Raw genomic sequence first — 16,719 nt, 5'->3', positions numbered from 1 at the left:
GGGAAAAAAAAAAAAGAAAAAGGAAGAAAATCCCCATGATATGCTTCTATTGAAAGGTTTTGTTTGTCTGTGCATAATATACTAGTGATACCTAGAAACCAGCAGAAGAGGTACTCCATTCAGAAGCTGACTTCAAGAGTCCAATCAGGCTGGTGGCCTGTGAGCATGACCAGTGCCAAGTGTCTACATCAACTTAATGCTGTGCCATGAAAATCCTTCCTTTGGATGGCCGCATCCCCAAAAGAACCAACGTTAGTATATATGCTAAGTGTGGTGGTCAGACAACAGGTTTCTTACATGATTCTGAAAGCCCTAAACAGCTTCTGCTCTGGACTGTTCTATCTTGGCTTTAGAAATACCAATAATGCTTCATTCTTCCTACACAACTATGAGATATATTCAATTAATTTTACTGACAACACTAAACTAAACCCCACAGCTCCCTTAGGAGTTAGTTAAGTCAGATTCTCTCCACTTTAAAGCAGAAAATTGAGGCACGGTACAGCTAAGTCCATGACACTGCTTGAACCCAGTCCTTCTCCCAGTATTTTATTCTATTAAGAAAATCATACATAAAGATGAATGAAGTAATACAGGTATACAAACAGATCAGTATTCCTACCAAAATACATAAACTTTACCCGTCAGTTTACTTCATTCTACTGGAACACTGGCTAAAAACACACAGGTCCTGATAAACGCAGTATAACAAAGTCTGAAAAGGAAAACATGGTGATAATGGTTTTATAAAAACCTGGGATGAATCCTTGATCGACTCAATTCCTTTGGTGAACAGAATCTCACAGGCTTTTAAAAAACACGAAAAGTGACGTCATCTGATCAGACCATTAAGACTGAGGCTGACGTTGCATTTGATAACGGGGCAGATCTAAAAGCCTTTACTGCGCTGGCTGCAAAAATTCGGACGTGAACACAGCTTCTGCGTAATCCTCACAAACATCCTGCAGCTCTGCTGCCACGTCACTCAGGGCTTCTTCTGTTACCTGCTCTGCAAGACTGAGGGAGAGGGGGAAAAAGAAGAAAGGAAAAAAGGAAAAGGGTCAGAAAGTCAAATTTCAAATTCCAGTCATTGTTCCGCCGATATCAACGCTCCGGTTTCGGAAGGCAGATATCCATGTTTTTTCATTCGTTCTACTGCTTAGCCCAAAAAAATTGGTGATGTGTGTTCTGATCTGTGTTGCGTAAGATACCAGAAATCCTATTCTCAGTCTGGGTCATAGCAAGGGACATACTTTGAGCTGAAGTGTTGAGACATCTCAGTTGCTTCCTTTTTTTCAAACTCTTAGATACTCACCCTGCTGCAGGAGTACGAGTTGACATGCTGTGGTGCTCATCCAAAGGCCACTGGAGCAAATAGGAAGCTTTGTACTGATTTCAGCTGCCACTGAATCAGGCCTTACTGAGAGCAATAAAGTTTAAGTAAAAAATGAGAGGAGAAATTTCACTTTTCAGTGATCTCTGGAGCACTGTAACAGATGTTACAGAAGGGAAAACTATTTTAGTGTAAGAACCCAATTGCTTACTGACCTCTTGAAAACTTCTCTTCAGTTTTGCATATATTCTAAATACCATAAAGTTAGTCTGTTAGTCTTCCTAAGACCTTCTGAGCGTAGCACAGGAATGTTTCTTTCAAACATGCTATTTTATGTAAAAAGATTTGTAATGCTCTCTGGTGGTAAGGATAAGTCAATGAAGCATACTCAATATCCCACTGCATTTTAGTTTAATTCCAACTAACAACATGGATCATATGGCAGCAGTGGAATTCAGCTGTCAGGTGAGATTCACTACCATTTCATCCATCTGCCAATCCCAAGAAGGTGCCAGTCCCTGAATTACCCATCCTCACACCAACTGTAAACAGGAGTACAGTTTAGAAGGCAGAATGACAGTACTGAGAACTGACAAGACACATTTCAGATAGATTCAAAGAGAGTGGTCTAACCATAGTTACCAAAACCTCTGCCTAAATGGGCAAACCATCACCACACACGATCAACTTCACATATGCAAATAATCTCAAATATTGCAGGACGTGTTCCTGGGAACATTAATGTAGATGCCAAATGCTACTCAAATGAGCTGTATCACTGATTTCAATGCTACTACATTAAAAACGTGTGCAGAAGTTTAAAAACCCCTGGCAATTAAGCCTCATGCACAATCTGCCAATACAGACAATTGGGGCAAACCCCTCCATGTGCAACCTCTAGAGTTAGATTTTGTAATTCTTTCTTAATACTCCACAGTTCTATTGTTTTATTTCTTTCCTCCCATAGCCAAGAGTCCTCTGATTTCCACTCTGTGGGGAATCAACAGACCCTCTCTGCCAACTGATGCTGTGTGAGTATTCCTTCAGTTCTGAAAGAAGAGGTTCAAGTTCAGGCTGTTTTTGGGCTGGGACCTGGCGATTTCTCAAATAAATCATACATATTGAGAACGATTCTAGGCAGTTGTAAGCAATCACTGAAGAAAAGTGCAAGGAAATTATAACTGGTGACATTTAGTTGCTATGCCTGTTACTGAGCATACAAAACACTTACTCAGGCTTCAGTGCAAGGGTGGGTATTTCAGCTTACACTGTTCTGCTTGCTTAGGAGGCACCAAGTGTGATAAACAAGTTTTCTTTTCAGGAAGTGAACAGCAGAGAGACAGTTACTTATTGCTTCTTCACCTCTTCTATTTGTCCTGAGGGATGGTAAGCCACCTATGTCACATCTCCCACACTGAACTCCATGAAGCATTAGGACGCGTGGAAGACAAAGCACCAAAATCTGCACTAAGGCCAGTAGTCCCCTTTTAAAAAATATCTACTGTTGTTCCATGAAACATCAACATCATAATCCCTCACCACAAAGATTAAAACTTGCACAGTTATTTACAGTGCTTTATTACTTTCTCACTCACATAAAGTTAGTTTTGTTTTCCTTCAATTTCCCTGTTGATGATAGTCTTCTGAAAATAACTGAAATCACCCTGTACTTTACACAGTTGTTTCTGTGGTAACACCATAGAAAGATGTGAAAAATAATCACTCCTCCAGGTCATTCTGCTCCCATACCCTTTCCTCCCATGAACATCAAGCAGAGAAACAGTCCAGTAGGCTTCTGGCTTTCAGTATGGAATTTAAATGGCCCCCTCCCAGCTCCTTTCCCTGAAGGACAGAAAAACCTGTTCAGCAGCTGATACATTCACATCAGAAACACAAAGATAGCTCACATACCTCTCAGCAATCTGCCAGGGATTGAAACTGCCTATTGCCTCATGGGAAATAAGCTTTAAGTGATGCTTGTATCTGCTGTTATAATCCAAGATGCTCTGGAGCATATGTTTTGGCACAGAGAGAGACACACAGCCCTCTTTCTGTAGAGACTTCCAAGTCAAGGGCTGCAGAATGTCATTTCCAGACTGCAGTTTCTCCTCTGCTTCTTTGTTTTCATCAGTACTGCTGGAAAAATAAAATAGTCGTTAATCCAGAACTAGATTTTCAAATATCTTTTTGAAGGAACAGGAAACCTCTTCAAACAGTAACCACAGTTTCTGTAATGAAGACACACAGCTAATATGCACCACAGCCTAATGCGGGGCCAAATATTCTACTTACTTGCCATCAAAATGCTTTTCAAATAAAATGTCCGTTTCTGGCTCTGTGCACCCGATGAATGTGGTTATCTGAATCGGAGGGGGAGAGGTAGGTCTGTCAGCACTCGATGCAATTTGCTGATCTAGAAGGGAGAAAATAACATTTTAAATTGTTTCTTTGGAAGAGAAAAAATACAATTACTGCAGGTAAGTCCTCACAAAGACTTTTGCTTCTTTTAAGGGGAAGTCTTTCAGATAAGTAAAGTACTGAACCCCTAATACGTGTATTCAATGTAGAATTTCCAAGAGCTCAGTGTATTAATGCTGAGCATTTTAGAAGTCCTACCTTTAGTATAGTTTGTTTGTGTCAGTGGATACTCCTACTGAAGAGATAGAAAATACCACGCTAAAACTAGTGTAGTGTATTGAGCTTGGCAGTAAATCCAAGACATGGGAAAAAAATCCAGCAAGATTTGGGCAAAGCCTTCACTAGTCTTATTCTGAGATTTTCCAACTGTAAAACAACACAGTCCATCAAAGTCAGTCTGTGATCAGATACTCAGCTTGGAAAAAAAATCAGTGTAGCTTCAGTATTGCACTCAATCTAATAGTAAGACAAAGAAGGATCAGAAGGATGGGAAAAACAACAAGCGCAAGTCATCCTTATTAGCATGCCACTGCTGCAAACAACATTCAAGTCTGTACACTTACGTAGGGAATCATCAAGCTATTGTTTGGAATGCTACGTTTCATTAGTGAACAATTTCTGACTAATATTACTTAGGTCCTTCTCAATTAAAAATTGATGTGAAAAGTTAGTTATTTTTCATCTGAAGGACTTTACACCGATTCATTTATTTTCTGTCCAATAAAAGCAAGCAAGAAAAATGTGATTAATGTGAACTGGGAGCATCAAAATCGTGGTTTTTCTTTCAAGGATTAAATACTTTTTACTGAAGCATGTTGGAGAGCAAATTCTGTAGAGAAAAAGTCCAGATGTTCTGAGGCTGTAAAAATTAAACTTGCATGTACACTACAAGATCTAAAACCAGTGTCACCATCACTTATCCTTATTGAAAGGAATAAGGAATGAGAAAAATCTTCTAAGCTTAAGTAATTTAATATTATCTTTTGTGCATTGCCAGAAAAACCTTAAACTGTCATGGGTTCACTGCAATCCTAATATTTACCTAACACATACTCTTGAACTCTAAACCGTTTAAACCAAAAGTTTATTAAAGTAAAAAGGGGGAGGGGAAATGGGAGAAGCAAACTAGAATGTAAGTATCTGCTTGCTCCTGCCTAAGCAAATTGACAGCAGGACAGAGACTTTATACCTTACCTCAGCCTGTGAACTCTAAATGGTTTGGAAATCATTAGCATGAAAAAGTAATTAATGGTGTTTCAAAGAAATCAAGTCAAATGAGAACACACTAAATACTCTTCTCAAGATTAAGATTTACAGATTTGCCCGTATCTCTCTCAAAACTGAAGACAGACAAGTTATCCAGAGTTTAACAAGAGAACAAGTGAAGTGGCTTTAGGACTAGATTTTAGTGGCTTTAGGATTAGGCCTCAGACTTAGATAGTAAATTAGCTGTCCTCTGCAGTAAATTTAAGTAGTGAATTGGAGAGTATATACTTATGGGATATCACCGTCACTGCATAAATATCATTACACATTGGTGGAAAACATTTAAGCCAAGGAATGCAAATGCCTAGAAAAGAGACAACATTCAAAGTTACTTGATGATTGAAGAATGTGTCAAAGATTCCTATCCTTCAGGTAAATTGTACTAGTAGTTTTCCATCCAAATGCAGCCCCAACAAAGGCAAGTAGAAAATGGCAGCCTGTTCTCAGAAGAGATTCTTCCCCTTCACAATATTGATTTTAGAACTAGATTTTAGAAACAGTCCTCTCAAAGGAGCACCTGTAGTAAAAAATGTGTCTGGATGGTGTTATTTGATCACAAATTATCAAATTATTTTTATTTCGCAACATATGAATTTAAAGATACAGATTACAGAAAAGCCAAGTTGTATTAAAAAGGCAGTTACCCTTTTTGTCTTCCTTGTCCCAGAACTCCAAATCACTGTACACAATGTGGGTGAATCTCCTGCGTATGACCTCCTGGTATCTCTGGGTTTGAACATAGAAATTCCATCAATCAACACACAGGTAGCAGTTCAGCTGTACTGATTGTTTTAACGCAATCAGAAAGCAGGTCATGATCCAGTGTGGTCAAAGTAGGCTTATTTTGCCTACTTTACACAGAAGGGCAGTAAGGGTGTGAAAGCAGATACTCATCTCATTCAAAATGCCATACTTGAAGACTCAACTAGTTGCCAGTAGCATGACAACTGCTCCCATTTCAGCTCAACAGCACTTAGCCAACCAACTGAAGGGCCTTCAGCTGTTCCCGCTTTGTGAATTCAAACGTATGCTTAAGTGCCTCATATGATAAAGACACTGCACAATGTAAGCTTCATGCTTCCAAGTTGCAAATAGATCTCTAGAAGTAAATGGCACTAAGCTCTGTAGATCTGTTACAATAAATTTCACTGAACAGGAAGGTTGAAACGGGACTTGAACCAGAAACTGTGTATTTGTGCGACTTTCCCCATGTTGCCCTGTGAAATATTCTGGATTGTCAGAGCATATTTCCTAGAGATCCTCATGCTCCTGGAATACCGGGATCCCAGAGCACACACAAAAATCATATTCAAATACTTTCCAATCTGTAAGACAATCAACATAATTGCTATACTGATTGTCCCATTCACATTACCCAAGGCACCAAGCCTTGAGGTGGGAAGCAGACTCAGGTCTAAGGGCTCTAAAGCTAGCAATAAAACCATTAGGGCAAACATTCTTCCTTTCTCACACTGTTTCACTGGAAGCGCAAACTCTTTCCAAGTCTTTCATTTCAGGCACTGACACAGTCAGACCTTGCTTAATTTAAGAACATAGATACTTACAGATGTTACAACTTACGGGTAGTAAACTAGAAATTAGCACTAATGAGACAGTCCAAGAGAGAAAAATCTTACTTCAATTTCTTCCATTCTTTCCAACATTGACTCCAGACTGTGAGTGTCAGCCACAGGCAGAACCTTGGTCTGGAGTCGCTCATGCTGCTCCATACTCCTCAGTTCCTGAGCAGTATCTTCCAAAAGATCATCCAATAGCTTTTCACTCAGAATATCTGCATTTGCTGCAACCTGCTATTAAAACAAAACAAAAAAAAAACCCAAAACCAAGCTACCACCAAACAAAACCAACACAATTCTCCCCTCTTTCCCCCCGGCAATACAAGAAAGAAAGGAAAAAAAAAAAACCAAACAAAAAAGCCCCAAACAACCGAGGGGAAAGAATGCTTCAAATAAAACATTTCCTACAGCAGCTCATGGAAATAATCCATAAAAGTTGCCATGCAACTTTTCCCTTCAATGAAAATCCAAATAAATTCCTGTTTTCTTTTGACCCATACAATAAGCCAAATCAATACAATCAGCTTATTATGTTCCTACCAATAAAAACAATGAATATGGAAAAAGCTTGCTGTACAACTTTGTTCCCAAACTGAAGACAAAACTATCACAGGTTCAGAGATCACCCAGGAATTCAATAAAGTGAAGCAAAGGCCCTCATCTTACAAAACACTATGGGCACATTTAACTTCTCGTGCAGGAACAGCCTCAGAGCAACTCCAGATGGTCAAAAGTAAGTATATAGGATCCAGGACACAGCTGTAGCTTTCAGTTATGTCCAATTTTGCCAGTTAGCAATTTCACTATTCATTAACCTGTATTACTTTATAAGAAAACATCTTTCCCCTTAAAGCAACTCATGCATTCAAGGTCACACCAAGCAAAAAATAAATAAATAAATAATTGCCCAAACAAAAGATGATGTTAGAAAGAGCTTTTTCATGGTTTCATACTGTTTGTGGTTACCAAAAAACACTTTAGAAGGCACATTTTTAAAGATGTGGCTTACATAAGTTGAAATTGCTAAGTATGGGAAATCAGTACTACACTTCCAGATGCATTCGGTGATATGGCAAAGATGAAAAGTCATCTTAAATGTCAAACAGTTTTACTCTATGACATACAGATAGAATACACCTTCTTATATGCACGAGTTAAAAGGTGGTTTATAAATGAAGAAGCCTTCAAATGACAGCTTGTTTCCAAGGAGAGATTGATCTTCTAACTAAAATGTAAAATCTCTCACAATAATAAAGCTTTCTATAGTACTAGTCAATATTACTAGTCCAAATTTATTTAGTCATTAAATACGGTTTTATAAGAATTATTAAGCCAATCCTAACAAGTTCAGTCACATTCCACATGGGACTGTTACAACCACTCAAAACCAACTTAAAACCACATCTACTTGACAAGAAGCTAACAAAAAAAAGGAAAATTTAATGCAGCTTTGCCAAGCTCCATTACAGTAATTCAAGGCCCACACACTGAAACGGAAATACACTCTCCGAATGTCCAAAACTCTGTTGACTACAGAAATAGGACTTGAAAATTGAAAAGAAACTGTGTTACCCCTATATAAATCTTTTTCAGCTCTAAAGGCATCCTTCAAACAGTGGCATGAGCTTGACTGTACTACCTGTGTCCTACCCAACAGAGGTTCTAAGGGCGCCCGTACTGCCTTCTCAGCTCTGTCTGCACACTGGGTTGGAGACGCACTCCGTGACCTATGCAAAACAGAACAAATGACAAATGCCATCCTGAAACTTGGTATTTTAAGAAAACCACATAAATGTCCTTTTCCGGGGACTGGTGGGAGTGGTGAGGAGACCCCGTTATGTCTGACGTCACATCTGGCATCATTTATTACCTCTTCAAATCAAATAATTACTTTTGTATTTTTTCATTTCACCTCTGCGAAGGTCAGTGAGAACCTTCACTCTTCCTGAAGTTTCTGCTTCAGGCCATGCTAGTCTTAAAAAATAAAAAAGTAGCATAGAGGGTTACAAAATGGACATTTTAACAACTGAAGAATTAAATAATGTGATTCTGAGTATTAGTATAGAAAACTTTAAAACACTGTAGAGGCAAAATTAATGCTGACTTTAACACCATATACACCAGGAAATTCCGCTGAGAACCAGGGATCTTCATCTACTTTTTTGCTACTGGCAAACAGACGACTTCATGACCACGCACAAACACTGCCTGGAGAGACAAGCTCCTTGTCTTACCATGCACACTGCTTAGTACAGATCCAGCAGCTGGATCAGCAGATGGATCTCCTGCTCCAACTGCCACAGACAGTAGTTCCAAAGGCAAATTTGGGGAGCTCTGGTCTACAGCCAAACATAGCTTAAAATAAAGAAGCCTGCACTCTATTACTGGCTAGGACAAAGATATAGATTCTGTCCTTTTGGAACAGGGAGATAACATTTCCCTTCTTAATGCGGTGCTGTGAATATCCGCTCTGCATACTGTGTGTTTGGGTCAATGCCCTGCCTAGCACAGTTTGGATGGTGACTCCCAGACAATACTTGCACCTGATCCAGAAAAAAAAAAAAAAATCATAAAGCAATGGCTCTTCCCAGGCTGTAGGCACGAGAGCACTTTGTGTCGACTGGGAGAAGCATACAACTAGCAGATAGCAACCTGTGCTGTGCCACCTGCCTGCATGGCCTGACAGGCATGCCAAATCCATCCCACTTACTAGTACAGATACAGCAGCATTTCCACAGGAAAGCAGGGTAAAGGCAGGTTCTACTCTTCTGTGAGCATACCGCTTAGGTGCAGCAGGTGGGTGTGCAGGGTTTGGAGGCACGCAGGGATTTCTACTCTCCTTAGCAAGTCGTTTGTTCTCTTTTAGCTGGAAAGCTATAGTTGCCTCTTGAAATCGGGCGTGCTTTGCTTGAGGCTGTATATCTCTTGATTTTAGAGATTTTGGCGTTCCCTTAAAATAAACACAAGCACATTAAAAACATGTATTCCAGTTGTTGAATTTTTAAAGTATTTCACATTCTGCTTCAGAATTTGTTTTGAAGTCCTGCCTGCTTGCTTTGTTGCACAGTTACTGATACAGTGATTTAAAGGGAAGTACAACTGTGCCTGAACAGAACATATGCTTAATCCTACAACTCTTACCTTTGCAAACAGTTCCAAGATTTCCAATGTTGCCTTTCATGGGAAAAAAAAACCCCTTATTTTCAAATTTTCACAATTAGACTCGATGTTAACTCAGAATAGTTCCAAATAGAAGGTTTCCACAGTAACATTTTATTCAGCCATGAAACTAAAATATCACCATATTTGTATTTACTACAAGGACACTTACACTCGTCCTCTCAGTATGAATTACTGAAATGCTTAACCTTCCTGCTCACAATCTGCACCGATAGAAATGGGAAGCTACTGTATCAATCTGATTTTCAAGCTGAAGGTGATACTCTAAGGGAAAAGAAAGGGGGGCTGTGTGTATTTGAATTATTTTATGACTTCTGTACCTGTGATTTTGCAGGTAATAACACACCTTTCTTCTTCAATGGGACACCTTCAAGCATGGGATCTTTTTTCACAGCTCTAGCTCTCAGCAATGCATCTGCGCTTCCTTGTGAAGTGGCATTTTTCTCTGGAGCAGGTGGTTCACTGTCTTCTTGGAATTTATTGTGCAATATCTGAGCACAACTGTTTGCCTTCTGAACTGCTGAAATATCTGCAACATGTATCAAAAATAAGCTTTCAACTAAGCATTCTTCTTGCCCTTTCCTAGGGGTAGAAAGAAATACTTACTATTCTAGTAAAAAACAGTACAAGGCATGGAAATGACACCTCAAAGAAAACCAATTAATATAGGTTATGTAATAACATAATAAGCTATAATGGCTTACATGAGGTGTCAAAATACTTCAGGTGGTAAATTTATCTCACACCACCATAAGAAAGAATAAAGGCCATTTCCTTTCATATATGAAGTTAAAGAAAAAGAAAGTTATTTTTCAATAAATAAATCATTGAAATGGTTGCATGGTAAACTAGTATGGAAAAAACCCAGTCTTCAGCTTAACAACCAGTTAATGTGTCCCGAGGTAGTGAAACTGTGATCACTGGGCAGAAGACATTAACATTCATGAACTGGCAAGAACAAAACAGAACCACCCCTCTCAAAAGTGGAGAAACTGCACAAACCAAGGAAGTTCTGAGCCAAGACTGCAATTAATCTTTTCACTGTAAACAGTTAAGCAATAGCTTTGTTGGAGATTTACTAACAGTAAGTGACTTTGCACTCCAGAATAATGTATCGATACAGAACTATCTAGGTAGGTATTTGGAAATATTCTGTGTGCACCATTCATGTCAGATTGTAAACTGCAATTTAGTACATCTGTGGAAAGCCAATCCAAGTTCAACCCGCACTAAAAGAAATGGACAAAACCAGGAAGAACATGGTAATAATAACAACACAGTTACAAGGAGGCTTATAAACCTGCAGCCTGATGTTCTCAGGGACCAGCTGAAAAAACGCCTAACAAGGCTGTGTGAGTCTGAGGACTACACATGAGCTGTTATGCAGCTCTGACTGACAATACCCAACACACGAGAAAACTGAGCTGAGGTGGCAAGTTAACTGGTAGAAACGTATTTTAGAATTCAAAATACGAACCAGTTGAGGGACTCCTACAAGCTGGAGGTTTTCTAGGTTCTTGGCCATGTTGCGCCTTTAAAATGAGACGCTTGTTTTCCCCTTTTGGAGATATAAGCTGCTTTCTGGATGGAAATGTCTCAGTGTTCCTTGGAGATTTGCCCTGAGATGATGAAATACACTTCTTCACTTTCTTGGGTGTTTGTTTCTTTTCCAGCAGTGAATCCAGATCCTGCACCACATATTTAGAACTTTAATTAATCTCTCAGTAAACCTGATGTAATAGTGAGAAGAAAACTTCAGAGATTCTAAGTAGTTGGAACTTTTTTGGTGTGATTTTGTTTTTTGTGGTAGTGATTATTCCTGACAGTTTGTTTCTGCAGAAGCTTCTTTATAGTATTAACTTAAACCCTACAGAAAAGACTTGTGTTTTTGTATTTACAGTTGAGTACCAGCAAATTACCTGCTTACAGCATGTTCAAAAAGAAATGGACACAAAGGCTACAGATTAAAAAAACCAAACAAAAGAAAAACAACAAAAGTCCACGACTCAGGGAAGACAGACACCTCTTCCAACGCCAAGTCCAAACTCAAACAACTCTACTTCCTCTGCAATTTTCAGGCAGTCAGCACTATTCCTGTTCTCATAAGCAGTTCAGAACAGTAAAAACAAAACCACAGCTCTTACAGTTAGAACAATATTTTAAGGACAATATCTTATGGCTATTGCATCAGTTGCCTTCATTCAAATTAATTAAAATACTAGTTTCATAATAGTTCAGGTTCCATAGGTTCTTACTTTAAAAAAAATAATCTTGTAGGTAGGAATTGCAGCTGGAAACGTGAGTCAGAACTTTTCTATTATATCAACATGTTCTAAGACATTAGATATCACTAACAAAAGCCATTTGAAGGGCATCAACAAGAAGGGTGCCAGGTAGCCTCCATATTCAGGATGCAAGTCTATTTTATACCACCAGTACTTAGGAACACATTTATACATGTGAAAACACAGACTTAAAAACCCAACTAATAACAAAACCCCCTAAACCCCAGTTCAATGTTCTGCCATTTCATGAACACACAACATAGTTTACAGTTTTGTATTTCACCATGTCTTTTCTGCCTCAGCAAAACCAAAGTGTTTTTTCTTACTTCAACTTGCAGCAAAATATCTAGGATAATGTCAGAAATGGAAGAATCCACTTCTAGCTTGGCAGAACATAGAGAGAGTTGTCGAATGAGACTGCCCAGTTCCTTGTAGTGGGTAGGAATCTGCTGCTCTGTTTGATCTGTAAACTGATTGGCAAATGCCTGCAAGGCTCGTACAGCTCCTCTGTGCGCTGCCGCCAACCTGGATACTGCTCGAGACTGGAAAATGAAAAATAAATGCTTTAATAGCTACAGTTTCTATCAATATTGATATTATTTGAAGAATTGTTACCGGTATTTGATGGAGAAACACTCAGGCTTGGGACAATCCTGATGGCTATGAGGGCATTTGTGAGACAAAACAAAACAGGCATTTAAGTAACCTCCTAAAGTACTACACACCAGTTCTCATATCAAGTATCATGCTAGCTTCAGATAAAATAGCCTGGTTATAATGTATTCAGATGTTTCCACTACCTATGTCAACAAAGGACTATAGTCATGGGCTTGACCCCAACGTGCAACAATTGTACAAACATAGAACATTCTCCTTCCTCCAGTTTTTATTACAGAATAAAATACACGTGTTGGAAAAGCACAAGAGAACAACAGGACAGTACCGGCCAAAGAACAGGCATAATCTCAGTACTATCTTTCTGAAAGATGCTGGTCAGAGAAGAAAAGCACAAAGAAACTGACAAGAATGAGTGACATCAATAGAAAGTTAAAAAAAGCAGGCAGGAGTAGAGCATAGTCTTATTCAGAAAAGGAAGTGGAATGAAGAAGGAATTAGGAGCCACATAAAAGCAGACCAACAACCTTCCTCTTTAGTTTACTGTAGATGGGCAAGAACTGAGGAGAAGAGGGAAGCAGCAAAGGCAGTATAAGACCAAGTGAGACACAGTTCTGTGAGAATGAGATGAAAGGTGCAACATACAAAAAGAATCTCCCTTCTAGTGAGGGCTCAGGTGTACCCTAGACAAACTCAGTTAGCTAGAAAGCTTCCTGTCAATTACTCACAGCCTGAAGGATAATTACATCTTACCTTTTTCGTATGTTTGATTTTATGAGAACTCAATTTCTCTAAATCATCCTGAATTTCTTTTACCTGTTTATTAAGAAATAGGGGAACAGGGGAAGGTCAGTCAGAATGAGCTCCATGTCTATATATGAACAATTAATCTTCACTATAATATCTGAATCAAAGTCTACATTTTCCAGCAGTGATGCTCATCTCTGTCCAGTCACAAGAGAAATTAGTCACACCATTGAGATCTAAACTAGAATGCTACGCAAGTTCAGAGATAACCAGATCAAATTTCTCGTTTCAGTTCACTTCTGTCATATTCATCACAACAAGCTAACTACTATGCATCCCAATTCAAATTGCTGGTTCCTACCTGTTGCTGGAGTACATAAAGCATCCGAGCTGACCGTGCAGCTTGTTCCCGTCTCCTAGTGCAAACTCGTTGCTCTTTATCAGGATCTAAAATTTCTCTCTCTCCACCTAAAAGGCATGAAATGTAAAGTTTTATGTCTTAATTTAACCTACGAAAATCCCAATTAAGACATGATAACAAAAGAAATTTAGCAATAAGCCTCTTTCATGCAGAATCAATACACAAGGTATCATATTTGCAGGGCTCCCTTGAGCAGTAATGCAAGCTAGTTATTTCAACTCTACATCATGTTTCTATCTAGAATTTGACAAAACATTCTTATATAACATAGCTTATTAGTTATGCTTCCAAAATAACATGTGACCCCTTAGTTTTATGAAAGCACTGCAAGTAAAGCACTCAGTGTTAGGAATAGTTAGATTTCCAGGTAGTTACTACAAAAGAACCAATGTGGTGTGTACTGGGGCTGGCTGGGATGGAGTTGGTCTTCTTCACGGTCACCAGTACATTGCTGGTTTGGATTTATGACTAAAAGAGTGTTGATAGCACCCCAGTGTTTTGGCTATTGCCGAGCAGTTCTTGCACAGCACTAACTATGCCCTGTCAGTGCACAGCCTGGGTGCGTGCAAGAAGCTGGGAGGGGACATGGCCAGGACAGCTGACCCCAACTGACCAAAGGGATGTTCCACACCATGCTCAGCAATAACAAAACCAGACTTTTTGGGGAAGGAAGGTAGCCAATGCTCACAGGTTAGCTGGGCATTGAGTCTACTTGTGGGAGGTAGTCAGTGATTGCCTTTTCATCACTTGTTGGTTTTTTCCTTTCTTTCTTCTTCCTCTTTCCTTCCCTTACTAAACTATCCTTATCTCCACCTGTAAGTCTTCTTGCTTTTAACGTTTCTATTCTCTCCTGCCAGGAGGGAATGACTAGAAGCATGTGGTGCTTCGCTGCCGACCAGGGTTAGCCTGCAACACAGATTAATCGTGCTATTGCACATCCATAAACCAGGTGAGTCAGAGCTGTGAAACGAAGTTTTACCAGCTCTTGCCCCCTTTCTCATCACTGATCAGAATGTAGTTAATTGTGATACTGCTTTTTGTAGTCTGAATATCTGGCCAATAAGCCTACATACACCAATGTTTTTTCACCTGCATTATTAAATAGCCCACCACTAAGCTACTATCATTGCAGGCTGGATTGGAACTCACCATGAACGCTCAGAGATATTAAACCCTGCTATTGCTTAAACTGGCTAGTCATTCTAGCTTCTATATACTTTTGAAAAAGATAGACGGTTCTCAAAAATCCAGAGCTAAATACAGGTTCTAACCCAAGCCACAAAAAAAAGAACAACAACCAAAAAACCCACTAAACAAGCCCAGAAATAAACACAAATCCACAATTTCTGTAACAAGACTGTCATTGAGTCTTACACCTTTTTTAGTCAGTTCTTCGATCTTCTGGACATAGTTCCTCAACTCCTTATGCAGCCGTCGGACTTCCTGCATGCTTTTATCTGCTTTTTTGTTGATGTTTGGCTTGGGGTCTGGCCCTGTGCCACGGCTGGGTGGAGAGCCCAGACCAGCTGTGATTAGCATTCCCTCATTTGGTGTGTAGAGATAAACTTTAGCGCCGGAGGTGGCAGTCTCCACTTTGGATGCCTGACCAAGTTTCTGCTGATATTTCAAGCAAGTTTGAGACTTGAGTGCATTTTTATTTTCTGGGCTTTCAAATACTTCAGCCTTCTGCTGTCGTGACTTCTGAGCCAACAGTGGTTTACTGGCAGCATCTCCAAACACTTGCTGTTTCACTTGCTCTTCAAGTTGTCTTCGTTTTATGTCCCTTTTGGCTAGCTGAATAGCCAATTTCAGTCTCTCTTCAGATACCACTGAAAACATGCTGGAGCTTCTCATGCTGGGGTCCTCACTTCCAGTGAGACTTCTCTGATGATTGGATGCCTTCAGTTTTTCTATTATAATTGGATGGGGGTTAGAGAATCGGAGAGCCAAGTTCTCTGGAACGGCAGGAACATTTCTATTAAACTGGAGCTGTTCCAAAGTGTAAAAAAAAAAAAAAAAAAAAAAAAGTCAATCTAATGTTACACATAACACTTTCCACAGGGGATGTGTCTCTAGTGTCAAAAAGTAGGGAAAACAGATCTTCTTTCATACTAGAATGCATTCTGTCGTGATAGTACTTCTTCAATGCATGCAAGGTATTCCATCCACTCAAATATCATTATTCAAAATTATCTTGAATGAAGCATTTAGATCATCTTATAAATTATATTTACAGATGTGGTTTCTGGTCTATACTCTTATGAAAAGACAGTGTCACAATTATATATGACAGCATCATGAAAGCAAGTATGAAGGCAGCGTGCTAGTGAGTGTCAATCTCAGTTGGACACAGTCATCTTTTTGTAACAATCGCAAATGAAAGCCAATTCAGCATCGCTGCAGAAGTCAAATAATACCTGTGTCTGTAAAGCCTTTGCTTCGCTCCTGTACAGCTGGGTAGCATCAGACATAGTTGGCTTGCTTGGTCCCATCACACAGGCTTGATGCTGAAATCCCAGTTATTTGTCCTTTCTTTACAATGACAACTATAAACATAAGAAGAATCAAACATTATTTCTGCCTCTCAAAAGCAGTCCCAGGCCTGATGCGAATAACAAAGAGAGAACCACTCTGAGAAGCCACGTAGAAATGGAAAATGCATTGTGTACTCACACAGATGGTAGGCAAATCCTGTCATTTAAAGCAAACTTTATAATTATATCTTTATTATACTCTTTTACACACCCCCTGCAGAGAGCTGACGAGCACCACTACAGACAATGAGGCCTACACCATGAACCACAAGATTGCTGCAGAACTTTTATAGCTATCACGTACCTAAAAGGGAAATAGCACACTGCAAAGATAAGAAAACAG

General features: G+C 39.3%; 1 protein-coding gene across 1 annotated transcript; it reads right to left on the bottom strand.

Moving 5' to 3' along the window:
- Nucleotides 1–899: 899 nt before the first annotated feature.
- KIAA0753 (KIAA0753 ortholog) lies at nucleotides 900–16,334 on the bottom strand. The gene is made up of 15 exons (XM_010015774.1): nucleotides 16,260–16,334; nucleotides 15,219–15,831; nucleotides 13,783–13,889; nucleotides 13,428–13,490; nucleotides 12,386–12,601; nucleotides 11,264–11,462; nucleotides 10,095–10,342; nucleotides 9,375–9,544; nucleotides 8,485–8,568; nucleotides 8,234–8,327; nucleotides 6,655–6,828; nucleotides 5,662–5,743; nucleotides 3,626–3,746; nucleotides 3,245–3,469; nucleotides 900–1,017 (listed from the first exon to the last, which is right to left on the bottom strand). The coding sequence occupies exons 1-15, from the start codon at nucleotides 16,332–16,334 to the stop codon at nucleotides 900–902; spliced, it is 2,589 nt and encodes an 862-aa protein (XP_010014076.1).
- Nucleotides 16,335–16,719: the final 385 nt, after the last annotated feature.

The sequence above is a fragment of the Nestor notabilis genome, unplaced genomic scaffold, assembly GCF_000696875.1.
Source record: "Nestor notabilis isolate BGI_N333 unplaced genomic scaffold, ASM69687v1 scaffold35825, whole genome shotgun sequence".
NCBI classification, from domain to species: domain Eukaryota; kingdom Metazoa; phylum Chordata; class Aves; order Psittaciformes; family Psittacidae; genus Nestor; species Nestor notabilis.
This window is presented reverse-complemented; position numbering and strand designations above follow the sequence as displayed.